General features: G+C 41.6%; 1 protein-coding gene across 5 annotated transcripts in view; it reads left to right on the forward strand.

The window, feature by feature from the left end:
- LOC115375244 (solute carrier family 12 member 7-like) overlaps window positions 1-18423 on the forward strand; it is a 32249-nt gene extending 13826 nt beyond the window's left edge. For 2 of the 5 annotated variants that reach the window (XM_030074645.1, XM_030074647.1), the window contains exons 4-27: window positions 1029-1175; window positions 2095-2149; window positions 2724-2854; window positions 2977-3113; window positions 3441-3545; window positions 4360-4571; window positions 5107-5274; window positions 5647-5745; window positions 6453-6510; window positions 7206-7380; window positions 7610-7728; window positions 8441-8539; window positions 8824-8943; window positions 9819-9923; window positions 10054-10222; window positions 10979-11174; window positions 11448-11617; window positions 11765-11896; window positions 12221-12328; window positions 12726-12842; window positions 14701-14873; window positions 15708-15722; window positions 16114-16247; window positions 16479-18423. In XM_030074645.1, the coding sequence (XP_029930505.1) occupies window positions 1029-1175; window positions 2095-2149; window positions 2724-2854; window positions 2977-3113; window positions 3441-3545; window positions 4360-4571; window positions 5107-5274; window positions 5647-5745; window positions 6453-6510; window positions 7206-7380; window positions 7610-7728; window positions 8441-8539; window positions 8824-8943; window positions 9819-9923; window positions 10054-10222; window positions 10979-11174; window positions 11448-11617; window positions 11765-11896; window positions 12221-12328; window positions 12726-12842; window positions 14701-14873; window positions 15708-15722; window positions 16114-16247; window positions 16479-16570 (3036 nt within the window). In that variant the 3' untranslated portion in view covers window positions 16571-18423. The remainder of the gene's footprint in view (window positions 1-1028; window positions 1176-2094; window positions 2150-2723; window positions 2855-2976; window positions 3114-3440; window positions 3546-4359; window positions 4572-5106; window positions 5275-5646; window positions 5746-6452; window positions 6511-7205; window positions 7381-7609; window positions 7729-8440; window positions 8540-8823; window positions 8944-9818; window positions 9924-10053; window positions 10223-10978; window positions 11175-11447; window positions 11618-11764; window positions 11897-12220; window positions 12329-12725; window positions 12843-14700; window positions 14874-15707; window positions 15723-16113; window positions 16248-16478) is intronic. The other 3 variants (XM_030074648.1, XM_030074646.1, XM_030074649.1) reach the window with 3 other exon arrangements.
- The last annotated feature ends 3385 nt before the right edge of the window (window positions 18424-21808 follow it).

Raw genomic sequence — 21808 nt, forward strand, 5'->3', positions numbered from 1 at the left:
GAAGAGCTGTACGCTTGTCCACACACACAGGGCTCCTGTGCATCACAGAACCTACAGGACAAAGGCTAATAAAGCCTGTGTCACAGTGCTGGGCAGATGAGGCCAGACTGTGCCCCAATCAATGTATGCTCAACCTTTGAACTTTACATTTTACTGGTTGCCAGATAAATCACTAAAACATATCACTCAAAGGTTGGTAGCACCATCAAGTTGCTTAGCAGCTGGAATCTGATGTGCAGCAAGATGGCAAATGCATATATTAAGGTGCTTCTCTCATGTGCCAGTGCAAATTGGTAGCATCGTACTGCTCAAAATGAAAACCACATTTCCATTAAACTCCACTGATTCCTGCCACAGGGACAAACTTTTTCTCTTTGTCTTTGCTAAAGAGACTAAATATGTTGGAAGTGATTTCTCCATGATCCTTCCATCAATTTTGACATCTGGCAGAGTGAATGGAAACTGAAAGCTTCAGTTCAGTTTGTATTAGAAGAACAGTGTCCAGTAGTGCACTGTAATCCAAACCTGCAGTCCATCAGATTTCCCATAAAATGTGTCCCGGGGCACAGAAGGTCAATGCAGTGTAGAGGCCAGTAGAGGCTGACACTCCTCTCAGAGATGATTGTGTTTGATAGACGTGTTGTGTGTAGACTGAAGCTCAGAGCATTGCTTTATATGTTCTAATGATTAAAAGGAGGATTTGAAGGGAGGAAAGCAGGATTTTTGGTCAAATCTGATATGAAAAGCCTCCATCATAGTGCAGGCTTGGTATGCATCAGTGCTCTTCTCCTCACAGGTCAGTTGGCAAATGGGACATGGAGAATAATTTGATTCATGGTGTTCTTGGGTTTCGCTGAAACTCTCCCTTCCTCCTGTCATCTGTCTCCCAACTCTAATCACACCTCTATCTGTGTGTGTGTGTGTGTGTGTGTGTGTGTGTGTGTGTGTGTGTGTGTGTGTGTGTGTGTGTGTGTGTGTGTGTCTGTGTGTGTGTGTGTGTGTGTGTGTCTGTGTGTGTGTGTCCCCAGGGCCCCCAGATGGGAACGTTCATTGGAGTTTACCTGCCATGCATGCAGAACATCCTGGGTGTGATCCTCTTCCTGCGTCTCACCTGGATTGTGGGTACAGCAGGGATCCTGGGCTCCTTCGCCATCGTCTCCATGTGCTGCGCCTGTGTGAGTAACAAACAACAACAACAGCCTGCTGCTCTACCTCCATGCCTGAGGTCCAAAGAACTCATGAGGAGATAGGCTGCAAAGTTGGCAGAAAATGACTCTAAGCTGTACGAGGCAACTTTGCACCCTGGCTGCTCCACTTGGCAGCAAGAGGGAACCGATTGGAGACGGTTCAATCTTCAGTTGCCAGAAATGCTGTAATATGTGATCACACAACATGCTCATGTTTGCCAACCCACCTGGTTTGTGATGTCTTAATACCAAAAAAGGGCATCTTTAACCTTTTGAAACCCAGGAGCCTATGATCAGGCTTCATTTTAAATGGTTATATTTTGCAAATTTTCAGGTAATTTCTTTCTAATTTGCACCTCACCTTTTCCCCCATGTTTTAGAAAGAAATCTAGTGAATTTTCTCAGGTTTCAAAAGATTAATACATTTACTGTGTTGAGTGTCTCGGATCTCACAGAGGCATCTCTGTGAGAAGATACTGAGAAATTGGATTGCATTTCTGTAGGCATTTTGAACATCATTTGGTGATAAATTATTTCTTTTGACTGAGTAGAAGTATGCCCACTGTTTTTTTTAAACTGAGATGAATAACAACAAGAACATCGGAAATCAACTCCATTTGGTTTCCCCAACTGAGAGAATTACAGGATTTACTCACCAGTTTTTTGAGTGTAATGGAAAAGTAATGTAACCAGTAGCATGAATTACAACAGCATAAATGCTGCTACCGGTGAGTGAGCGAAAAAGTAATAACTTTACTTCTGAAACAAGTGAATGAGCATTACTTTCTGGACCAGCTCAACACAGGCAGTATGACATTATGTTGTCTAAAGTTACAATGCACCCTGCAGCTGTGCCTACACCCTCTCTCTTGTCCATTCTTAGCAAACTGTTCTTCTCCCCTTGCAGACTTTGTTGACAGCCATATCAATGAGCGCCATAGCAACCAACGGAGTTGTTCCAGGTACATTATGAAGTGCTCTGTTAATTATTCCTGCTAGTTCAACAGCTATATGTAAATAGAATGGCTTGCACTTAATCTAGAAGGAGATAGAGTAGTTTCATGCACCACTGACTTACACTTGTCTCAAAAGCTTGAAATCTCAGCAGTTGGCAAAGTAGTTGTTGAGTCAATAATCTCGACCAACTTCCCTTTTAACCTCTTCTTATGGCCCTTTTGTGAAATGGAGCTGTAAAATTTTCAGTTGTTGTCCTTTTAAGGATGTAAAAATGGGAATGCATTTTACATTTTGAGCATTTTTAGTCTGCAAAACATCCAAATCTTTCCTTTAACCTAACAGGAGGAACAAGCCTTTTAATCAGTTTCGTTTTTTGCTAGTTTCATCAAACTCCTTATGGTCAGTCACGATCAGATGTGTGATATATGAAGAGTTAATAATGCAGCAAGAACTTGCACAAGACAGGTCTCTCATCTGCTACACCTTGCCTTCTGCTTTTTTTGCAAAATATAATAAGTGCCCAGTGAGAGGAAATAGTCAACAAAACATTGTTTTCTAACTGAGTGTTTCTCTGTGAAGCTGGTGGCTCCTACTACATGATCTCCAGATCTTTGGGTCCAGAGTTTGGAGGAGCGGTGGGTCTCTGCTTCTACCTGGGAACCACCTTTGCAGGATCCATGTACATACTGGGCACCATAGAGATTCTGCTGGTATGTTGCCATGCATGCTCAGTATCTCGCCATGTTATGGATGGACACTGTAGCTCATTTTGCTTTGTGTTTGTCTCCCTTTCCCGGCTTTCTGTCTTTTTCAATTTTCCCTGTACTCCAAGACGTACATTGTTCCTGATGCAGCGATATTTGTAGCAGCTACGAAGGAAGATGAAAGTGCAGCAATGCTCAACAACATGCGCGTGTATGGCAGCTGCTGCCTGGCACTGATGGCACTGGTGGTGTTCGTAGGGGTCAAGTGAGTACACACACACATGCACATATACACACACACACACCATCTCAGAAACAGTAGGATCGTGACCATAAAACCAGAGCCCTATCTCTTTGAATGGGGAGTTGTCTATGTCTAACATTTGTCCCTACTTGTACGATGAGTCCTAAATATCAAGTGCAGCTACCTGAAATCTCAAAGTGTGAGTGGCTGAGTGTGCATTACATTGCTGCCATGTTTAACAGCAATGTAAATATAATATTCCTGATGTAAACTACAAAGTGCCTTGGCAATGGATCAAAAGCAAAGAACATGCTCATAACACTCACACTCCTTCCCCCCTGTCTGTAGGTATGTGAACAAACTTGCCCTGGTGTTTCTGGCCTGGGTGGTTCTGTCAATCATGGCCATTTATGCCGGAGTCATCAGGACGGTCATCGAACCACCAGATTTCCCGTAAGTCACATGTTAATATGTTTTTGCAAAAAACCTCCACAAGACTCCACAAGAAACATGTTTTTTTTATCATTCACTGTTAGATTTATGATGTAGATTTGAAATGTATGATTGATTGATGATGAATTATTCCCTGGACAAGCTCACTGTGCCTAGTTTTAACTGGTTTAATTTCAGTATTTTTACAGAGTAGTTACATATTGACACTTGAAAAATGATATATATTTACCTCACTGATACAAAGAGCTTGTGTAGTCCAAAGAAGCTCAGTGGTTTAAAGGTACACTAAATTGCACTGAGGTGAAGACCTTTTAGACCCAACTGACAAAAAAGTGGAATCAACACATCTGATCGTTGACTCTACATGGTTCTCATCATCAGCTGGCCTAAATAAGTCACAGTCTCATGGCAAGTTTTTCTGAGTCTAAACTGCCCTTATCTTGATCAACTCAGTTTCGCATAGTGCATCTTTAAATGTGTTACGTTGTCATTATATTGCCAATAAATCATTATCACATTAATTTTGATCAGGATCAGGATTTGCTTTCTGTCATTAAGACAGAAAGCAACAAAGTTTACAGGACATGGTCTTAATTTTGAGAAACAATTGCTTTAAGAAAACCACTGTTATGAGATAGACACTACTGACTGTCTCAAAAGGTTATAAGGTACACCTCTGCATCCAGACATCCATCTTTGTTCTTTCATGTCCTACAGTACCTGCCTGTCGTCCGACAGAGATGCCTAACTGTACATCTGGACAGCAGATGGCATTTGTCTCATGTTGTACTGTATCATATTTTCTTCTCTGCAGCATCTGTCTGTTGGGGAACCGTACTCTTAAGAACGACCAATTTGACAAGTGCCTGAAGACAGAGGTTGTGAAGAACATAACTTACACAACGGACCTGTGGTCGCTCTTCTGTGAAAGCAAGCACCTCAACGCCACCTGCGATGACTACTTCAGTGTTAACAACGTGACAGAGATACAGGGCATACCTGGGCTGCTGAGCGGAGTCATTAAAGGTGAGGACGGGGGAGGGATGGATCGACTAGATTCATTATCTGCAAGTTGTCTGCTAGGTATAATATTTCAGAATGGAGCAAGCCATTGCCTTCCCTTGGCATGTTCTCTATTGACCACACACTGCCTACTGTTACTGGAAATCAGCTCACTTCTCAGGGCTCCGTTTATAGTCCTCGTAGTCAAGAAAAAGCCTAATGAAAAAGTTATGAGATAGTTGTGAATTCCCTACAGGAAGCAGTAAGACAAGACTGCCAAATGGACCGTTCCGAAAGCTCAGGAAAATTTTGCCTGGTGGTTAGGGTCAAAATACATTTTAAAACAACTTGACATTTTGTTTGCCCCATGCGTCTTACACTTGCCCAAAAATCCTCAAAAACTAAGTGTGGAAAAAAAAGTCATCAAGGGATGTTACACCAATATGCCTTCCAACATGCAACCTTTTTGTCCAACCCTACACTCTGCTGGTCTGTGTCTCCAAGTTCAAATCTATTGGATCCAACTAATGATTGATTTTTCCGTGTGCGTCTCCTGTAGAGAACTTGTGGGGCGACTATGGTCCAGTTGAGATGCTGATTGAGAAAAAAAGCATGCCATCGGTGGCAGTCAAGGACAACACCAATGACATCTATAAACCCTATGTCTTCAACGACATCGCCACCTACTTCACTCTTTTGGTGGGAATATACTTCCCCTCTGTCACAGGTAAAGTCTTTTCTAGTTTATTCCGTTCTCTTTGCTTCTCTTTGTTTCTAGCCTTGTCTCTAACCCAAACCGTTTCTTCAGTTCATTCCAGTCTGTCTGAGGCTGTTGTCATTGTGGGGGCAAAAAGTACACACTATAGCATCATGAAAGACTAAAAAGATAGACAAAAAAATGCATAGTTAACACATAATACAGCACCAGTGAAATAAGAAGTACCACACTGAGTCAGTAATCGAAACTAGGTTTAAGTCCATGTCGCTCAAAAATGGCAATAGTGCTTTGGTTTCGCATGCTGTTACACCCATAGACATTAGTCTGTTGTATCAGTGAATCAGTGTGTGTGTGTGTGTGTGTGTGTGCGCCTTCTTCCAGGTATAATGGCTGGTTCCAATAGATCGGGGGACCTGAGAGATGCCCAGAGGTCGATCCCTATAGGAACTATATTGGCTATTGCTACCACCTCCTTCATCTGTATCCTCTATGACAGTACATGTGTTATATGCTTATATACTGTATATGTGTATGTGAAGCATTATGTGTATCAAACAGCTGATGGAGCTGTGAAACACCTGATCAGTGTCAGAAGGAATACACTGGAAATCTAGTTTCTATAACAATTAAGTAAATGCTTTTTGTGTTTACATCACCTTTGAAAAGGTATATGGAATATACTATGGAAATAAAGTGCAGTACCAGAATATTGCACACGCCTGAGGTATAGCACAAATTCCAATGCCTTAACTCTGTTTAGTTTAGCGTCTCCAGGCAACTTCAGGAAGAAAGACCATGGGTACTAGGACTGGGGTGTTGGTTGGGTTTAGGTGTTAAAAGTGTTAAAAATGTTACTTTGGGAGCTCTTGTGCCTGTTTTGTCTCCATCTTTGCACCTAAAGGCTCATTGCTGTGGTGCTTCTGGTCTTTACCTCCCGTGGATCACCTGTCAGTCAAACTGTGTGGTCTGTCCTGTGATGTGTTTTCGTTGTGTTTTCATGGTGGCTACGGTATCATTGCTCATGCTAACTACCCAGCTGTTCCTCTTTTTACATCAAACAAACCTCTGTTGGTGGTGCTGCTGGAAATGTAAAGCACATGCAAAAGCTTTCATGAGCTAAATATGCAAATCACTGTAACATTGAAAACATGGCGGATTTTGTACTTCTACCTTAACCTCACCTCCAGACATCTCCTGTGTGGTCTTGTTTGGAGCTTGTATTGAAGGAGTGGTGCTGAGAGACAAGTAAGTGAAGCTTTAAAAGTACTGCCTATTCACTGTAATCCACTAACAAGAGCAAATGGTGATGGTGCTGTTAATGTAGTCTTCCATTTGCAATCATGATCCATCTCTTCATGAACACTCCCTCTAACAAGTCACCCCATGGTTATATTGTGTGATTGGATCCTCAAATGGACCAGCAGCAGTAAAGAAGCCGCTGTACTGCATGCAAAGTCGTCATCTCAGTAAACACTAAATGCATCAGATACTTTTCCACATGCATACTAACATGTATCAGTTCAGTTCTTACAGCCTTTATAGCATCAAAAACATGTGCTTGAACCAAATAAAATTAAAAAAAAAAAAAAATACAGCTTTAAAAGCATTTTACTGAGAAAACTCTCAAGTTCGAGAAAAAGAAAAAAAACTTTTGAAAAGACTTGCTCGCTAAGCCATCACAAGAGATAATCTTGTGTCTAAATAGTCTAAATAATCACACCAATATTGACTCTTGAATTTCAGGATGATTTTTTTTCTAAACTAATTATAATGAGGGATACACAAAGAGGGTACAACTACTAGGAGGAAAGTCTTGATACTGCCATACTGTGTGGACCCATCAAAGTGTGTGTGTGTGTGTGTGTGTGTGTGTGTGTGTGTGTGTGTGTGTGTGTGTGCGTGTGTGTGTGTGTGTGTGTGTGTGTGTGTGTGCGTTCTAGGTTTGGTGACTCAGTAAAGAAGAACCTGGTAGTCGGTACACTGGCCTGGCCGTCACCTTGGGTGATTGTGATTGGCTCCTTCTTCTCCTGTTGCGGTGCGGGGCTTCAGAGCCTCACCGGCGCCCCCCGGCTGCTGCAGGCCATCGCTCGTGATGGCATCGTCCCTTTCTTACAGGTCTGTGTGTATGCAGCCATGCATGCTTATATGTGTGAGAGAGATCTGTTGGTCTTGTGTGTCCTGCACCAATCAGCTTTTATCCAGGCTATTTTATAGTTGTGGACACTGATTTGAAACACCATAGTTATCTTCCTACTTGCACATGAATGCATCAGAAGATCTGTAGATTTTTTAATCAGTGTGCTCTGTGATAAAGCACCTCCCTCCCGCTCTTTGTCTCTCTCAGGTGTTTGGTCATGGGAAGGCTAACGGTGAGCCCACCTGGGCCTTGTTGCTGACAGCTGGGATCTGTGAGATTGGAATCCTCATTGCTTCGCTGGACGCTGTAGCACCAATCCTCTCCATGTAAATATTTTACTGCTTCAGAAAATATGCAAATCGAATATCCAATCAGAGATTCAGATTCATGATTCAGAGTCAGGAATATCTGAGCCCACCTTAAGGGGGCGATGTAGAGCACCAAAACCGGTCTAATCAGCTCTCTAAATGATAATAATTTTTGGTAAAATTAACAGATAGAGGTTAAGAAGATAACCATTACCATTTTGAAAATACACATTTAGTGCTTTGATGCATAGCCTTAATGCTAGTGGAAATGTTCTGAAATTGAAGTAATTTTACAACCATTGAGTTCACATCAGCTAATAATTATGTCTTCATTGCAAATATTGGCCCATGTAACAGTTACAGAAATTGCTCAGTTACTGATAAATATTTGGAATCAGATGTAGTGATCATTTTATACTAGTGAGCCTGTACTGCACTCCTCAGTCTCACAGCATGGCCATTGTTTGGCTTTCACTCTCTATGGGCCTGTTGCCAGGGCATATGAGTTTTGAGTATTGCATGCATTATGGTAGTTTAATGCACTGTGGATGGAAAGGGTCCACATTGAAGCCCCAGTGATGGGAATCCTGCTGTAATATCCTTGACTAAAACAGTGAATCCCCACTAGGGCTGCTGTGTCATATCTTTCTCTCTCTCTCTCTCTGTGTGTGTGTGTGTGTGTGTGTGTGTGTGTGTGTGTGTGTGTGTGTGTGTGTGTGTGTGTTTCCAGGTTCTTCCTGATGTGCTATCTGTTTGTCAATCTGGCCTGTGCTGTTCAGACTTTGCTACGCACCCCCAACTGGAGACCTCGCTTCAAGTTCTATCACTGGTGAGAAACACCTACCTGCTACATCAAGAAAATAAGAAGGGCCAGATTAACTCAGTAATCTAAAATAGATTTAAGTCTATAGCAATATTGCTTTGGTTTGGCACACTGTTACACCTGTAGACAGTAATCTGAATCAGTTAAAAAATACTGCCTCAACTTATATTGGACCAAAAGAGCTATATTACTCATCCAGTAATAACAAGGGATATTTGTGTGTGTGTGTGTGTGTGTGTGTGTGTGTGTGTGTGTGTGTGTGTGTGTGTGTGTGTGTGTGTGCCCTGCAGGACCCTGTCCTTCCTAGGCATGAGTCTGTGTCTCTCACTCATGTTCATCTCCTCCTGGTACTATGCCCTGGTTGCCATGGTGATAGCGGGCTGTATCTACAAGTACATTGAGTACAGAGGGTGAGTTCAGCAGTTTTGAGTCTAAGGGTGCCATTTGATAAGAACAGAGTCTGCATTAATCTCTTTTCTTCTGGGATTTAGCAAAGAAAAAACTAATGTCCACAGTTGCACCCTCCCAACCTTGTAATGTCTCTGCACAAACACTGCAGGTCAAATTTGGTGGAAATTTAGTGGAAAGGACATGGAAAAGCAGGCATGTCTTATGCCATGTTGTCCAAGACAGTCCTCAGCCCCAAATCAGCCCTGATCCAGTCTGTGACCCATCACAGAATTTAATTTAAAATTACTGATCTTTATATTCAGAGCTTCTGAATAGTACATTACTCAGTAGAGGTGAATAAATTACTTGTTGAATCATTAATTATTCAGTTGAAAGTATGTATTTGAGTAAACCTTTTTCTGATGCAAAATGGGTCTTCACAGGTTTTGTCATGTGTTCCTTCATTGAATAGCTGGCTGGCTCATGTTGTGGCCTAGCTGTCATAATTTAGTGACTTATTTAAGTCTGGTGTCAACCAGCACAAATGACCTCAGTGGACTTGTTAAATGATGCTGACCTCATATCAGTATCACTGGATTGTTCTGGTGTTCGAATCCTGTTATCTGAATCCTTTTTTTCTAACGCAATTTTTGAGGAGGTCAGAGGTCATGCTCAGAACAGCAGCTCTGGAGCTGCAAGGGATGTTTTTGATGTACAAGTAAGACACTATTAGACACTTCTGCAGGGCAGATGCTTGTAAACATCAAGGTTTCAGCTCAGATCTTCTAACTGAAAGCTTTTGCTAACCATATGGAATAGATAAAAAGATTTTAATGCATATTTTGCCCCATAAAAAAGTGTAAAGTGTAAAGAAGTGAAGTTTCTTTGATCGCAGGGCAGAGAAAGAGTGGGGTGATGGAATCCGAGGTCTGTCTCTGAATGCGGCACGCTACGCCCTCATTCGCCTGGAGGAGTCGCCACCACACACCAAGAACTGGAGGTGTGTCTTAGTGATGGGTTCATATTTTCATGTGCATCCCTACTTAGGAGATTTTGGTCACAAGGTAACTGTAGTGGAGGAAATGTTGTAATAACCCCCTGTTATCACTCTCTCACTCTCTCACCCTCAGGCCTCAGCTGCTGGTGTTGTGCAAGCTGGACCCAGACATGTTGGTGAAACACCCTCGTCTCCTCTCCTTCACCTCGCAGCTCAAAGCGGGAAAGGGATTGACCATCGTGTGCTCTGTCCTGGAAGGCACATACATGACCAGAGGGAATGATGCCAAGACCGGAGAAGAGGTCAGCTCACTTGTTTTCTCTGTCTATTTAGTTCTGTTCAGGGTGTGTGTGTGTGTGTGTGTGTGTGTGTGTGTGTGTGTGTGTGTGTGTGTGTGTGTGTGTGTGTGTGTGTGTGTGTGTCTGTGTGTGTGTGTGTGTGTGTGTGTGTGTGTGTGTGTGTGTGTGTTTGTGTTTGTTGTGTGTGTTTCCATGAAAGTTTCCGCTGATTCATACCAGCAAGAAGCTGCTGACCTGAACAGGACAGACATGACATCATAACCTGAATCAAATGTTGTTTATGTTTCAGTTGCCAAGGACTTTTAGGATTTCACATCACTATTTTTCACACAGAGACTGTTTTTAGCTAACTCATTGCCAAACTCTATATCTATATCTATCTTCATGTACTGTATATCCATATCAGTTTCTATATATGGCTATATCTATCTCTATGTATGTCTATCTCTATTTCTATCTATCTATCTATCTACACACACACAGATAGATACAAAGAGAGAGATTAGATAGATAAAGAGTAGCAGTAGTAGTAATATTATGTCCTTAAGAGCACAGCTGTCATATTTAATATTTAATAAATTATAAATTTTGAATTCACATGAGCAGGCAAGGTGTTTTTTTTTTTTTTTTACAGTAATCAGTCTTTCTCATTTAATTTCCTAACATTTGATAACATGTAACATTAACATGTGTACTTGTGCATGCCTCCTCTCCTTTCCTCCTGCATCTTTACTCAAACTGTTTATTTGGTTCCTCCAGAACTTAAAGGCGGCCATGTCCGCAGAGCGCACCAAGGGTTTCGCCCACGTGGTGGTGGCGTCCAACCTGCGAGACGGTTTCTCCCTGCTCATCCAGTCGGCAGGACTGGGAGGAATGAAGCATAATGCTGTCCTGATGGCCTGGCCTGCAGGCTGGAAACAAGCTCCGGACTCCTACGCATGGAAGAACTTCATAGGTACACTAACACAGGAGTGTGTCAGATAAAGTGTGTGTTAAATGAAGTCACTGCTAAAAAGGCTAGCTTTACAATTTCTTTGCAGTCCAGTTGCATGTTGGGACAGGAGGAATAAAAACTGAGCTGTATTCTGATTGTATCGCTCCACTCTTACGTGTGAACATAACTTTTTAAAAAATGATTTCTTGACTCAGGATAAATGAATCAACATGCCTCTCTCTGTATAGAAATGATCCCCTCTCTCTCTCTCTCTCTCTCTCTCTCTTCCTCCAGAAACAGTAAGAGAGACAACTTCGGCACACCAGGCCTTGCTGGTTGCCAAGAACATCGACCATTTCCCTGGCAACCAGGAGCGGCTGAAAGAGGGAACCATTGACGTGTGGTGGATTGTACACGACGGTGGACTGCTCATGCTGCTACCGTTCTTACTCAGGCAACATAAGGTCTGTGTGTGTGTGTGTGTGTGTGTGTGTTTGTCCTCTGACTTTTCTGTCACCTTTCACCTGCACTTTAAATCAGTGGTTTTAAATGTGGCGTCCACACACAGCTACCTATTCATTTTCCGCTCACTCCCCCACCCCTGCCTTTAGGTGTGGAGGAAGTGTAAAATGCGTATCTTCACGGTGGCCCAGATTGATGACAACTCCATCCAGATGAAGAAAGATCTCCAGATGTTCCTCTACCATCTACGGCTGGATGCAGAGGTGGAGGTGGTGGAGATGGTGAGACTGTTAACATGTATCCATTCAGCCAAGTTATGCACGATTTCATTCATCCTTCATTCATTTTTATAGGTCAGGTTGATCTGATTTATTGTTAAATTAATTTGGTGTACATGCACTAGATGGGTTAAGAGTGTAGCATAGCAGTTAGAGGGGTTTGATCCCCAGTCTACTGTATGCGAAGTGTTTTTAAACAAGACACTGAAACTCAACTTTACTGTCACTTAATGAGAACATTATCTACAGCAAATGAAAAATGACAGTGTATTTGCATCTGTGTGAAATGGTGTGACATTGCCACTCTCTCTCTCTCTCTCCCTCCAGCACGGGAGCGATATCTCAGCCTTCACCTATGAGAAGACCCTGGTGATGGAACAGAGGTCTCAGATGCTCAGACAGATGCAGCTGTCCCGCACCGAGAGGGAGAGAGAGGTACCGCAATACTCACACACTGACAAATGAGCACTGTAAAACATGGGGGAAGAAGGATCATTGGTACAATATGTATTGATAGATAGATATATATTGATATTGTATTTGTTTTTCATATTCTGGTCATTTTCTTTTACCAATTCCTTGCTAATTTTCAGGTGTTTTGCTCAGAATTTAAAAGGTTAAAACATGCCATAAAAAATATAATAAGCTTTATACACTGTGGTAAGACATTAAATGTAATACACCTATGCACCTTTCACACTCATGACATAGCTAATAACTTTGGAACGTGGTCTGCGGCCTCCTTTTGGCCCGTTTTCATGTGGCTGACCTTTGAACTCTCCCCACCACCCCCCGATTTAATGCTTGCGTTGTGATTGGACGACGGGCTCAGATTCAGAGCATCACGGACGAGTCCCGTGGCTCCGTTACGAGGAAGAGGTCGTTGATCTTAGAGGCCGCTTCCTCCAACACCCTGCAGGTCCCCAGGATATGCATACCCAACGATGAGGTAGCCACGGCAACCAGACACCCCTTAGCAGTCGTGCATGATGCCATCGCTCCCTCCATCCATTGCTGCATCCTTTCTCTTCATCATGGCCCTCGGTCCGCTCGTGACCACTGGGACATTTGGGACAGTGCTGTCATCAGAAGCTGAGCGGGGCCGTAGAGTTCAGTGTGGACGATCAGCCCCGCTGTCCAGGTTCTGATGATGACACCGTCTTCATCCTGTTTATCTATTTAGCTCCACTTCCTAGTTGTCTCGAATTTGCCTTCTTCCCTCCATCCACCCCTCCTGTAGATGCTCACCAGGCCAAAACCACAACTACCAAAAGCTGCCACCAGAGGAAGACATTCACCAATTCCTCTTGGAGTGCCTATGAATTCACACCCAATAATATTTGAGGTGTTTAAGTATTCTGTTTGTTTGTGATTTGGCATTTCCCTGCTCTATCCGTTGATCCCATGAGAGGCACCACAGCAGCTGTTAGACTTGTAGAAGCTCAACCCCGCAGCAAGTTGGATTAAATGATATTTAATCCAATTATTCTAGCCATTGTGCTTACTGATTTTGGTTGACATCTGTCTTGACTACTTTTTTAAAAGGTGAGGTTTAATAATGAGGCGCTGTGGATTATTTGGAGCTATGCTTCAGCATGATTTTTTATCCACTCATGCTTGTATTTTGATTAGTTTTGCATTGGATTTAATTGGTCATTGTTACTATTCAAATATGTTCAGTGGATATTTTGGTAATTTATCCAATAAGGTGTGAAGAGGAAAATTTCACATAATAAAGTTTTTGTTTTTGTAAGTCAGGTAGATTTGTACTGCAAACTGCAAAATTTCAACCAGAGCAAATGTCTTTCCCTGAATTTGTGCCACATAGAGCAAAGCATCCATTTACTTTTTTTTGTGTGTGTGTGTGTGTGTGTTGATTTCACATGCATTTATTCTGTCTCTAGTTTTTACATTTTGTCTGAAAGTAGTGTTACAGTAGTAAGTTTGAGCTGTTACAGTAGTTTTTCAGGAAGAACTCACAATGTCATTACATTTTTTTCATGATAATGATGATGGAATGAAAAACTAATGAAAGCACAATGATAGTCTTTCTGAAAATGGCTGTAAAATCAGAAGATGAAATGGGTTAAACAACCAAGACAGCTTCCATTGAATCTATGGCAGCTCTGTCAATCTGCTACACTTTTCTTTGTGTGAAATGTTGTTAAAATCCAGACATCCAAACTGGACATCCAAATGAGATGATTAGAACAGACTAAGAGGTGCCCTTTCTGTCCATACTGCTTCTATGGAAAACCATCTTCTTTTTTTTTTTTTTTTTTACCTCCACCTCCATATACTGTCATGTCCACACCATTGGCTCTCACCTGACAGCTTTCAATTGCCCTAAAAAACATTGACAAGATTTTTGTCTGCTCTCTGCTTTTCATCTGCTCTCATGACTATTAAGCGATAAAACTTTTTTCATGTTTGCCTGTGTTTGTATTTTTACACTGTGATCATATCAGTTAAACAACCAAAGCAATTTAGCTTTATTTCTATTAGAAAAATCAAATATCATAGGACTGGTCTGTTCCTGCTCCTGTAGCAATGCATAGCCATAAATGGAATGGAATAGAGATTAGTCAGGGTGGCCTATAAGTTGCTGTCACTGCTTTTCTCCAGAAGCTGAATCTGGTTAAATGTCTAAATGGTCAGGTGCCTAATATTCTAGAAATCAGCTGTGAAATGTTTTATGCTCCCAAGCAGCAGGATTGTGGCTGCCACTGGAAACTATAATGGCCAAACTCTTTTAAGTGGTCTCACTTTTCCACCACTGACGTTAATCCTGCCCTGCCTTCCGTCAGGCCCAGCTGATCCACGACCGCAACACGGCATCTCACTCAGCCTTGAACGACAAGTCTGCGACCACGTCACCAGAAAACGTCCACATGACCTGGACCAAAGACAAACTGGTTAATGAGAGGACCAAGAACAGGGAGGGCAACGTGGGGGTTAAAGACATCTTCAATATGAAACCGTAAGTAGAAATACCTCCACTGTAAAAAAAAAAAAAAAAAAAAAAAATCCATCCTCAAAAGTCATTTATTACCACACTGAGCCTTAAAGCCGTGTTTCCTTAAAGGACATTATCTTGGAATAAGGCACATCACTCCACAGGTATCAAGAAAACCTAAATGTTAAAAAAAAAAAAAAAAAAGTGGAAATGCAGTAAACACAGACAAGATTATCTCAACCCGCTGGCAGACTGACTTGATAAAATGTTTATTTTCTTTTAGTGTGAATGCACAGGTTTGATGACTTCTTCTTCTTCATGTGTCTCTGATGATGGAGATGATGATGATGATGATTATCATTATTATTAGTAGTAGTATTAACAACATTACATTTTTGCTAAAACAAAGGTTTGTTGAAATGCATTTTCACTTTAAAGCCGCACTGATCCTTCTGCTGCTCCTGTTGGCTGTTCAGCTTCATTTACAGTTGCAGCACCTTGTTTGGACAGAGGGTTTAGTTTATGAAGACGCTACTTTGCTATATAACCAAAATCGAGGAGTGTGCCTTTAAATGTGTTGGCTGTTGTGAAGATAATTAAGTTTGAAAGACACAAAAAAAGCCTCACAACTGTTCAGTGCCAAATCTAGTTCCATGTGACTGTTACATATTGTAGTTTTCAAGGGAAACCTAACCCCTATTGCATAAAGATCATTTAAACAGTAAATGCCAACAAATACATATACATATATCAAATTACACACTAAGCTAATGAGTTGCCTGACTAGCTGAATAACTAAATAACGGAGCAGTTATTACAATAATCATGGATGTGTTACTTTTTGTTCCCTCACTCTAGAGAATGGGAGAATCTGTAAGTGACTTTTCCTTCCGCATTTGATTGCATGTGCATGTACTTTGTGTGTGTGTGTGTGCATGCGTGTGTGCATGTATGTTTGACATCTTCATCTCTCTTGTTCCATGCACGTGTGAAACCACATCGTTGTTACAATTTGCATGAGATCTTCAGGGATCCTTACGGTGCATGATGACCAGCAGAGCCTAGATCTCTTGCAGTGTTGCTTGCATATGGAAGCTGAATGTGTTCCATTTGCCCATGAGCTCATCAAATCCCCAATCATTCCATCCCTGCCGAAATCTTCCAGATTGTTCCAAGAGTACTGTGCTGATATTTTACATCTGACGTTGCTAGAAATGCTGGGATCTCGGTCATTGGTCCCATTTATGTCTGTGATTTCACGTAGCAACCAGTCCAACGTGCGGAGGATGCACACGGCGGTGAAGCTGAACGAGGCGGTGGTCAACAAATCCCAGAATTCACAGCTGGTCTTGCTCAACATGCCAGGACCACCGAAGAACAAGGAAGGGGATGAGAACTGTATCCTTATTTACTGAATCAATCAATCACTCGGTCAAGTCAGTCAGTAAGACAGTCACATGAGTAAAAACGAAATAAATGTTTAGGTACTATGTAAATGTATATTTATGTGTGTGAACCATGCCTTTAGTAGGCAGGTGTATGTGTGTGACTTCTGTGCGTGTGTGTGTGTGTGTGTGTGTGTGTGAGTGTGTGTGTGTCTGGTGTATGTCCTTAACCAGTGTGCCTCAGATATGGAGTTCCTGGAGGTTCTGATGGAAGGCCTCGATCGCGTCCTGTTGGTCCGTGGAGGAGGTCGTGAGGTCATCACCATCTACTCCTAGTGCCATGAGGCTTCTGATTGGCTGGAAGGGGATTGGACAGCGGGACCCCAGTGGGCGGGGGATTGGACAGAGCAGAGCATGGCATGGAGATGGGACGTGGACAAGGCTGTCCAGCAGAGGAAGTCCCATATGCCCCCCCTAAAAATGTCAAGAGAAGAGATTACACAGCGCCACCTTATGTTCTGGAGGACTGTGCTGGTTGTGAAAGACTTAGGGGAGTCTGCCTGCAATGCTGCCTGAGCTCTGAGCACCATCAGGGGGCAGCCAGGGCTGTCCACACCCCACTTTCCAGGGAGTACTGTGGTACATCTGCAGCCTGCTGTCTCCATAACTCAGTCACGTCTTTACACTGTCAGTCTGTACAGTGTGGCTGTAGTTTGTTCCTTTCTCAGATAAATGATAAAGCTACATTTGTCTCTCAGTTTTCTTAAAGGGATATCATTTGAATTTGAGTTTATTTTGTTTCACCAGCCACTTGTGGGAGAAAGAAAGTTAGGATTTGGTTTTTAGGATTGTTAGCATTTCTCAGAATATAATTGATTCCAATAGCTGCAGTTAAGCTCATTGGTTTCAATGATGAACACTAACATTGACAATCTGTGCTTTTATTTGCTGCAGCGTCATTTCAGAAATGTTTACTGCTGCATGACATTTCCTGCTGATCGAGAATAGCGCTGACCTTTAAAAGTGTCAGGAGTCCCCTTCAACGAATTAAAAGGACCAAATGATCACATTTGGTCTCAGCCTCTGAAAGATTCAGTGCAAGACAAGACAATATGCATGAAATGCATTGTTGAAATCCCAAATTGTTGGTGAAACTTGTTCTACTGTGCTCTACTGATGTCTTACCACCTATACTGTAAAACTGTAATAGAGCATTTGTCAGAAAATGTTTTAAATGTGATCAAATTGCATGATTACCTTTGTTCATATCCGTGGTTTGGTTTGTGCATATTTCTGCTTTGATTTGTTAATTGCATTGGTATAATGTCATGTATTCCCATCATACCAGTGCAACACCGATCAAAGCTCAGTTACTACTGATTACTACTAGGACAGTATGAGAGTAGAAGTTGCTTTATTGACTGTATTCTAGCTCTGTGTAGATGAGTGGTGATCAACCTTAATGTCCCAGATCACAGTCACATGAAAAGTGCCAAGTATGATTGAAAATGTAACCAAGGACTGAATTTCATTGTGTTTTTATCATTTTAGCTAATATTAATGGAGTTTGTGTAATATTTGCTTGACATTTTTATATACATTTGAGCAAAGCTGTAAGGCACATGTGAGTTCACTTCATGGGAAAACAGTGTCCCTTGGTACACTGGGGTCTTATGACAAATGATCAACATGGAGGCTACATAATACTATCTACAATGTATTTTGAGTCCAGTAGATACAAGTGCTTACAGTGTGTCTCGTGTTAGTCAGGTGGAAAGTATATACTGTAAATAAATAAGAACAATATTGTACAGAGTCTGAAACTGTGAATCTTTAACACCACAAATGCTTAAGTATTGTTTTATTTTTTTACCAGTTCACAGTAACCTTGGTTGTTTAAACATTTTAAGCAATGTTAAACAATTCCCTGACTGGTTCACACCACATTGAGGAGTGTCTCAGCACTCTTTCAGTGTGATTATTTTTTTAAGTGGCATTGTTTTCACTCCTGTTGATTGATGGACCTGATGTTGTTTGCTGTTGCTCATATTTTACTGTTGACAGGTTCATCCTGCTAGATGGTTATGCATTTTCTGCTGTGAATTGTAAAGGCAATGAAACTTATGTCACACATTCGGTCATAACTGGTCGTATCAGCTTTGAATTCAAGTAATAAAAACAGAAACAGACAAGTTGTGATGTGTGCATTTTGTAATGCATGGATCAGTGCTGAACCTACATTGTGAAGGACATGGACGGCAGTCAGTCACTGATTCTCACTTCGGTCAAAACTATACTTTATCATTTCAGCTAGTTTTGATATAGAGTGTGAAACCACTCTAAGAAATATATTAGACAAAGATGAACATTAATGTTGCCTATTCATCATTGGATAGTGTCTATTTTTGAAAATAAGTAGTAGTAATAGACTTTTTTCACAGCAGGCATTTTGACATGAAAAAGCAGGAAAACACAGGTGTTACCAATAGACATTAGTCATAAGTTTCTTGAGTCTTTCCAGTGAACCAACATGAACAGCAGCAGGACCCTGGCTCTGTTAGACCTGGTAGGAACAGAGCCTTCATTAATGTGATTAATTGTGTTTCCCTGCTGTTCACATCAGAACGCCTGCTGTGAAAAAAGGTCTATAGGCTGTAGAGGTTTCGGGCCTGGTCAATGTTTCCTGAAGGATGGCAATTGGATTAACCTAGCTGGACGTAATATTATGCAACTACACATTACTTTATGGAGAGAAGACACGGTGCGGCCAAACTTAGTTGCTCGTTAGTTACAAACTAACAGCTACTGAGCCCCGAGTGTGAACTTATGTTCCAGCGTGAGAACAGCGATCCGGCTCAGGACCCTGAAGGCCTGACGCTAGTCCTGTTATCGTCGCATGATCGTGTAAGAGAGAAGTCCCAGAAGATGAAATAATCTAAAAAACTTCACCTGATGCCCAATACAGTTCCGTTGGTTTCAAGGACATTCTTAAAAACAAAAATTACTATCATGATACAGAACAAATGCCATGTGAGTCCACTAGACTGTTGACGTATGCACAGTGGAATTGGAAACATGTAAAACGATAACACCAGGGACACACTTCCCGCTGATTCAATTCTCGCCTGGTGACCATGTTTATATTCTTTGCAGCGGACAGACTCGTCTTAATAAAGCCACGAGTGTTTTTTCACACTGCTGGGTTTCATACACAAGAAATCAGCAGAGAGCAGAGAGGACCTGATGTTCATCGGAGCTTTTATTACCATTCCTGTTTCTATGTCACGACCCACATGAAGTGTTTATCCAAACTTAGGAAATGGGTTGATGATTGATTTGTCTTCGCTTTTTCACACAATCAAAATAGCAGCCGCCCATGACGTGCCATGAGACACGCATACAGACGCATGCACACACACACAGTGCAGGAAATGCCAAAGTAGGAAGCCAGCACATCGCGGAAATGATGCTGAAACAGAGAAATGAAGACCATTGTGATTTAGACAACTCTTATTTCCCTTTCTGTTCATTTGACCCAATTGCCAGTATTCCATTGTAGACTGGTCTCTATTATTTTTTAATCATTTTGCCTTTAACGTTAATTAAAATTTAGTAATGTGAACTTAATTACGGCATCATTTGTAGCTATTGGCAAGTGTCACTTCCAGTTATGTAAAGTGTTAATTTTTTCCATATAAATTGCTATTTTCCCTGTACTTTTTTCTGATCCAAAGCAATTAAGCGCTGTATACTCTGACCACGTATCTGTCATCTGATTAATTTGTTTTCCTTTGTGATGTTTGTGCCCAGATCTAATATGTTGCTATAAGCTATTCTCATTAGATCTAATTTGTTCGTCTCCAGCCCAGATGACACTGCAGCTAGGTTGTTGTTATCTTTTACATAACTGGCCCGGACCGGGCGTCCAGAAAATCAATTTTGTGCTAAAATCATCTTTGTCTCTTGGCTTACAAAAGGAACAATGACAATTTTACAGCTAAGATGCTTTTGGGAAATTTGGCCCCGGATAAATGGCTTCCTGTTTGTCCCACAGAGTGGTTAGCTGGGTCAGCACGCACAGGGCAACAATGTTCTGGATCTGAATCAGCGCTTGCTGTCTGAGCTACAACGAGGCTGCCTGCATCTTCTGCTCCCTGCTCCGTGCTGGTCTTTAAGCCGTCTATAAAAAGCCAAATGCTGAAGAACTATACGCTCTTTGCTCAGTTGAAGGGATAGAGTCTGGTACTAAGATTCAGAGCAGTTAACTGAATTTGACACTTTATTGTTTCGCCCAGTGGGAATCTTGTCTTGCAGCCAGGGTCCACATAAAAAAGACACAAGGCCACAAAGTGTCACTGAATAAAAACTTTCGCACAGAGATCATATAAAAAAACGAGAAGGGAAAATGATGGGTTCACGAGGAATATGTGGAAGCTTCAGCTCTGCGCAAATGTGGCAGGTTTTATCATCCAAACTTTTAACAAGGCTTGTTCCAAACATGTACAATTGCTGCTTTTGCACTGTAGCTTCATAAAACATATGGCCAAAAAAGATTTAAAAGATTTAAGATTTCCACTTTACATGTTTCATTTACCATGTGAAAGTTTTGAGTTTCTTGAGGACTTTTGTGTGTGATGTGTACCATGTGGTGGGCGTGTGTGTATGTGTGTGTGTGTGTGTGTGTGTGTGTGTGTGTATTGTTGTGTGAGGGCATGGGTGTGTGTTCCTGTGAGAAGCTGAATGAATGAGAGTCAGATCCAGCAAACTAAAAGACATAAAAAAGCTTGTAATTTTCACAGTTCAACTGTGAGACTGGTTAGGATCTGTCTACAGGGGCTTTTAGATATGATGTCATCAACATGAGACAAGCTTGCTGCCTCCTGCTCTGTACAGAGGCCCTTTGACTGAAACACTGTTTTATCTGTATCATGTACCATTTCTTTCAAATCAGGTTATACTCACTTACTAAGATCAGCTGCACATGCAGTAATGTACCAAAACGCCTCTGTGTGATAGTTTGATTAAGACGTGGTAACTGATGATTGAGTAAGGAGAGGAAAGAGGAGGAAAGGAAAGGAAAGGAAAGGAAAGGAAAGGAAAGGAAAGGAAAGGAGAGGCAGGTTTGCAGGGGAACCCATTATCATTCCAGCATCTGCTAATGGTGAGTAGTTAACATCAGAGCATGGCCAGTTTCACTGAATAACTCCATGCCCCCCTGCAACCCCGACCCTCTTGACCCCTGTGGCTACTTTCACTTTAAAGTTATTTTCCTGCACATTACCTAGTCATCCATCCACTGATAGGCACTGACTCATTTTCAAATCATGAGATCTGACAAGTCCCTCTTTAAATTAAAGGAATCCTAAAATTGGAAAATCCCTGTGGTCATGGTGCCTGGACAGAAAGACATGACAAAGTAAAAAAAAAAAAAAGGAACAAAAAACATGAAAGACACACCATGATACAAGAAATGAAAACATATGAAATAGGATTCATGGATTCATACAGCCAAGCCAGGTACCAGTAATAGATAACATGAAATAAACATTATATACATTATACACACAAAGTGTA

Source organism: Myripristis murdjan, chromosome 17 (genome assembly GCF_902150065.1).
Source record: "Myripristis murdjan chromosome 17, fMyrMur1.1, whole genome shotgun sequence".
NCBI lineage: Eukaryota > Metazoa > Chordata > Actinopteri > Holocentriformes > Holocentridae > Myripristis > Myripristis murdjan.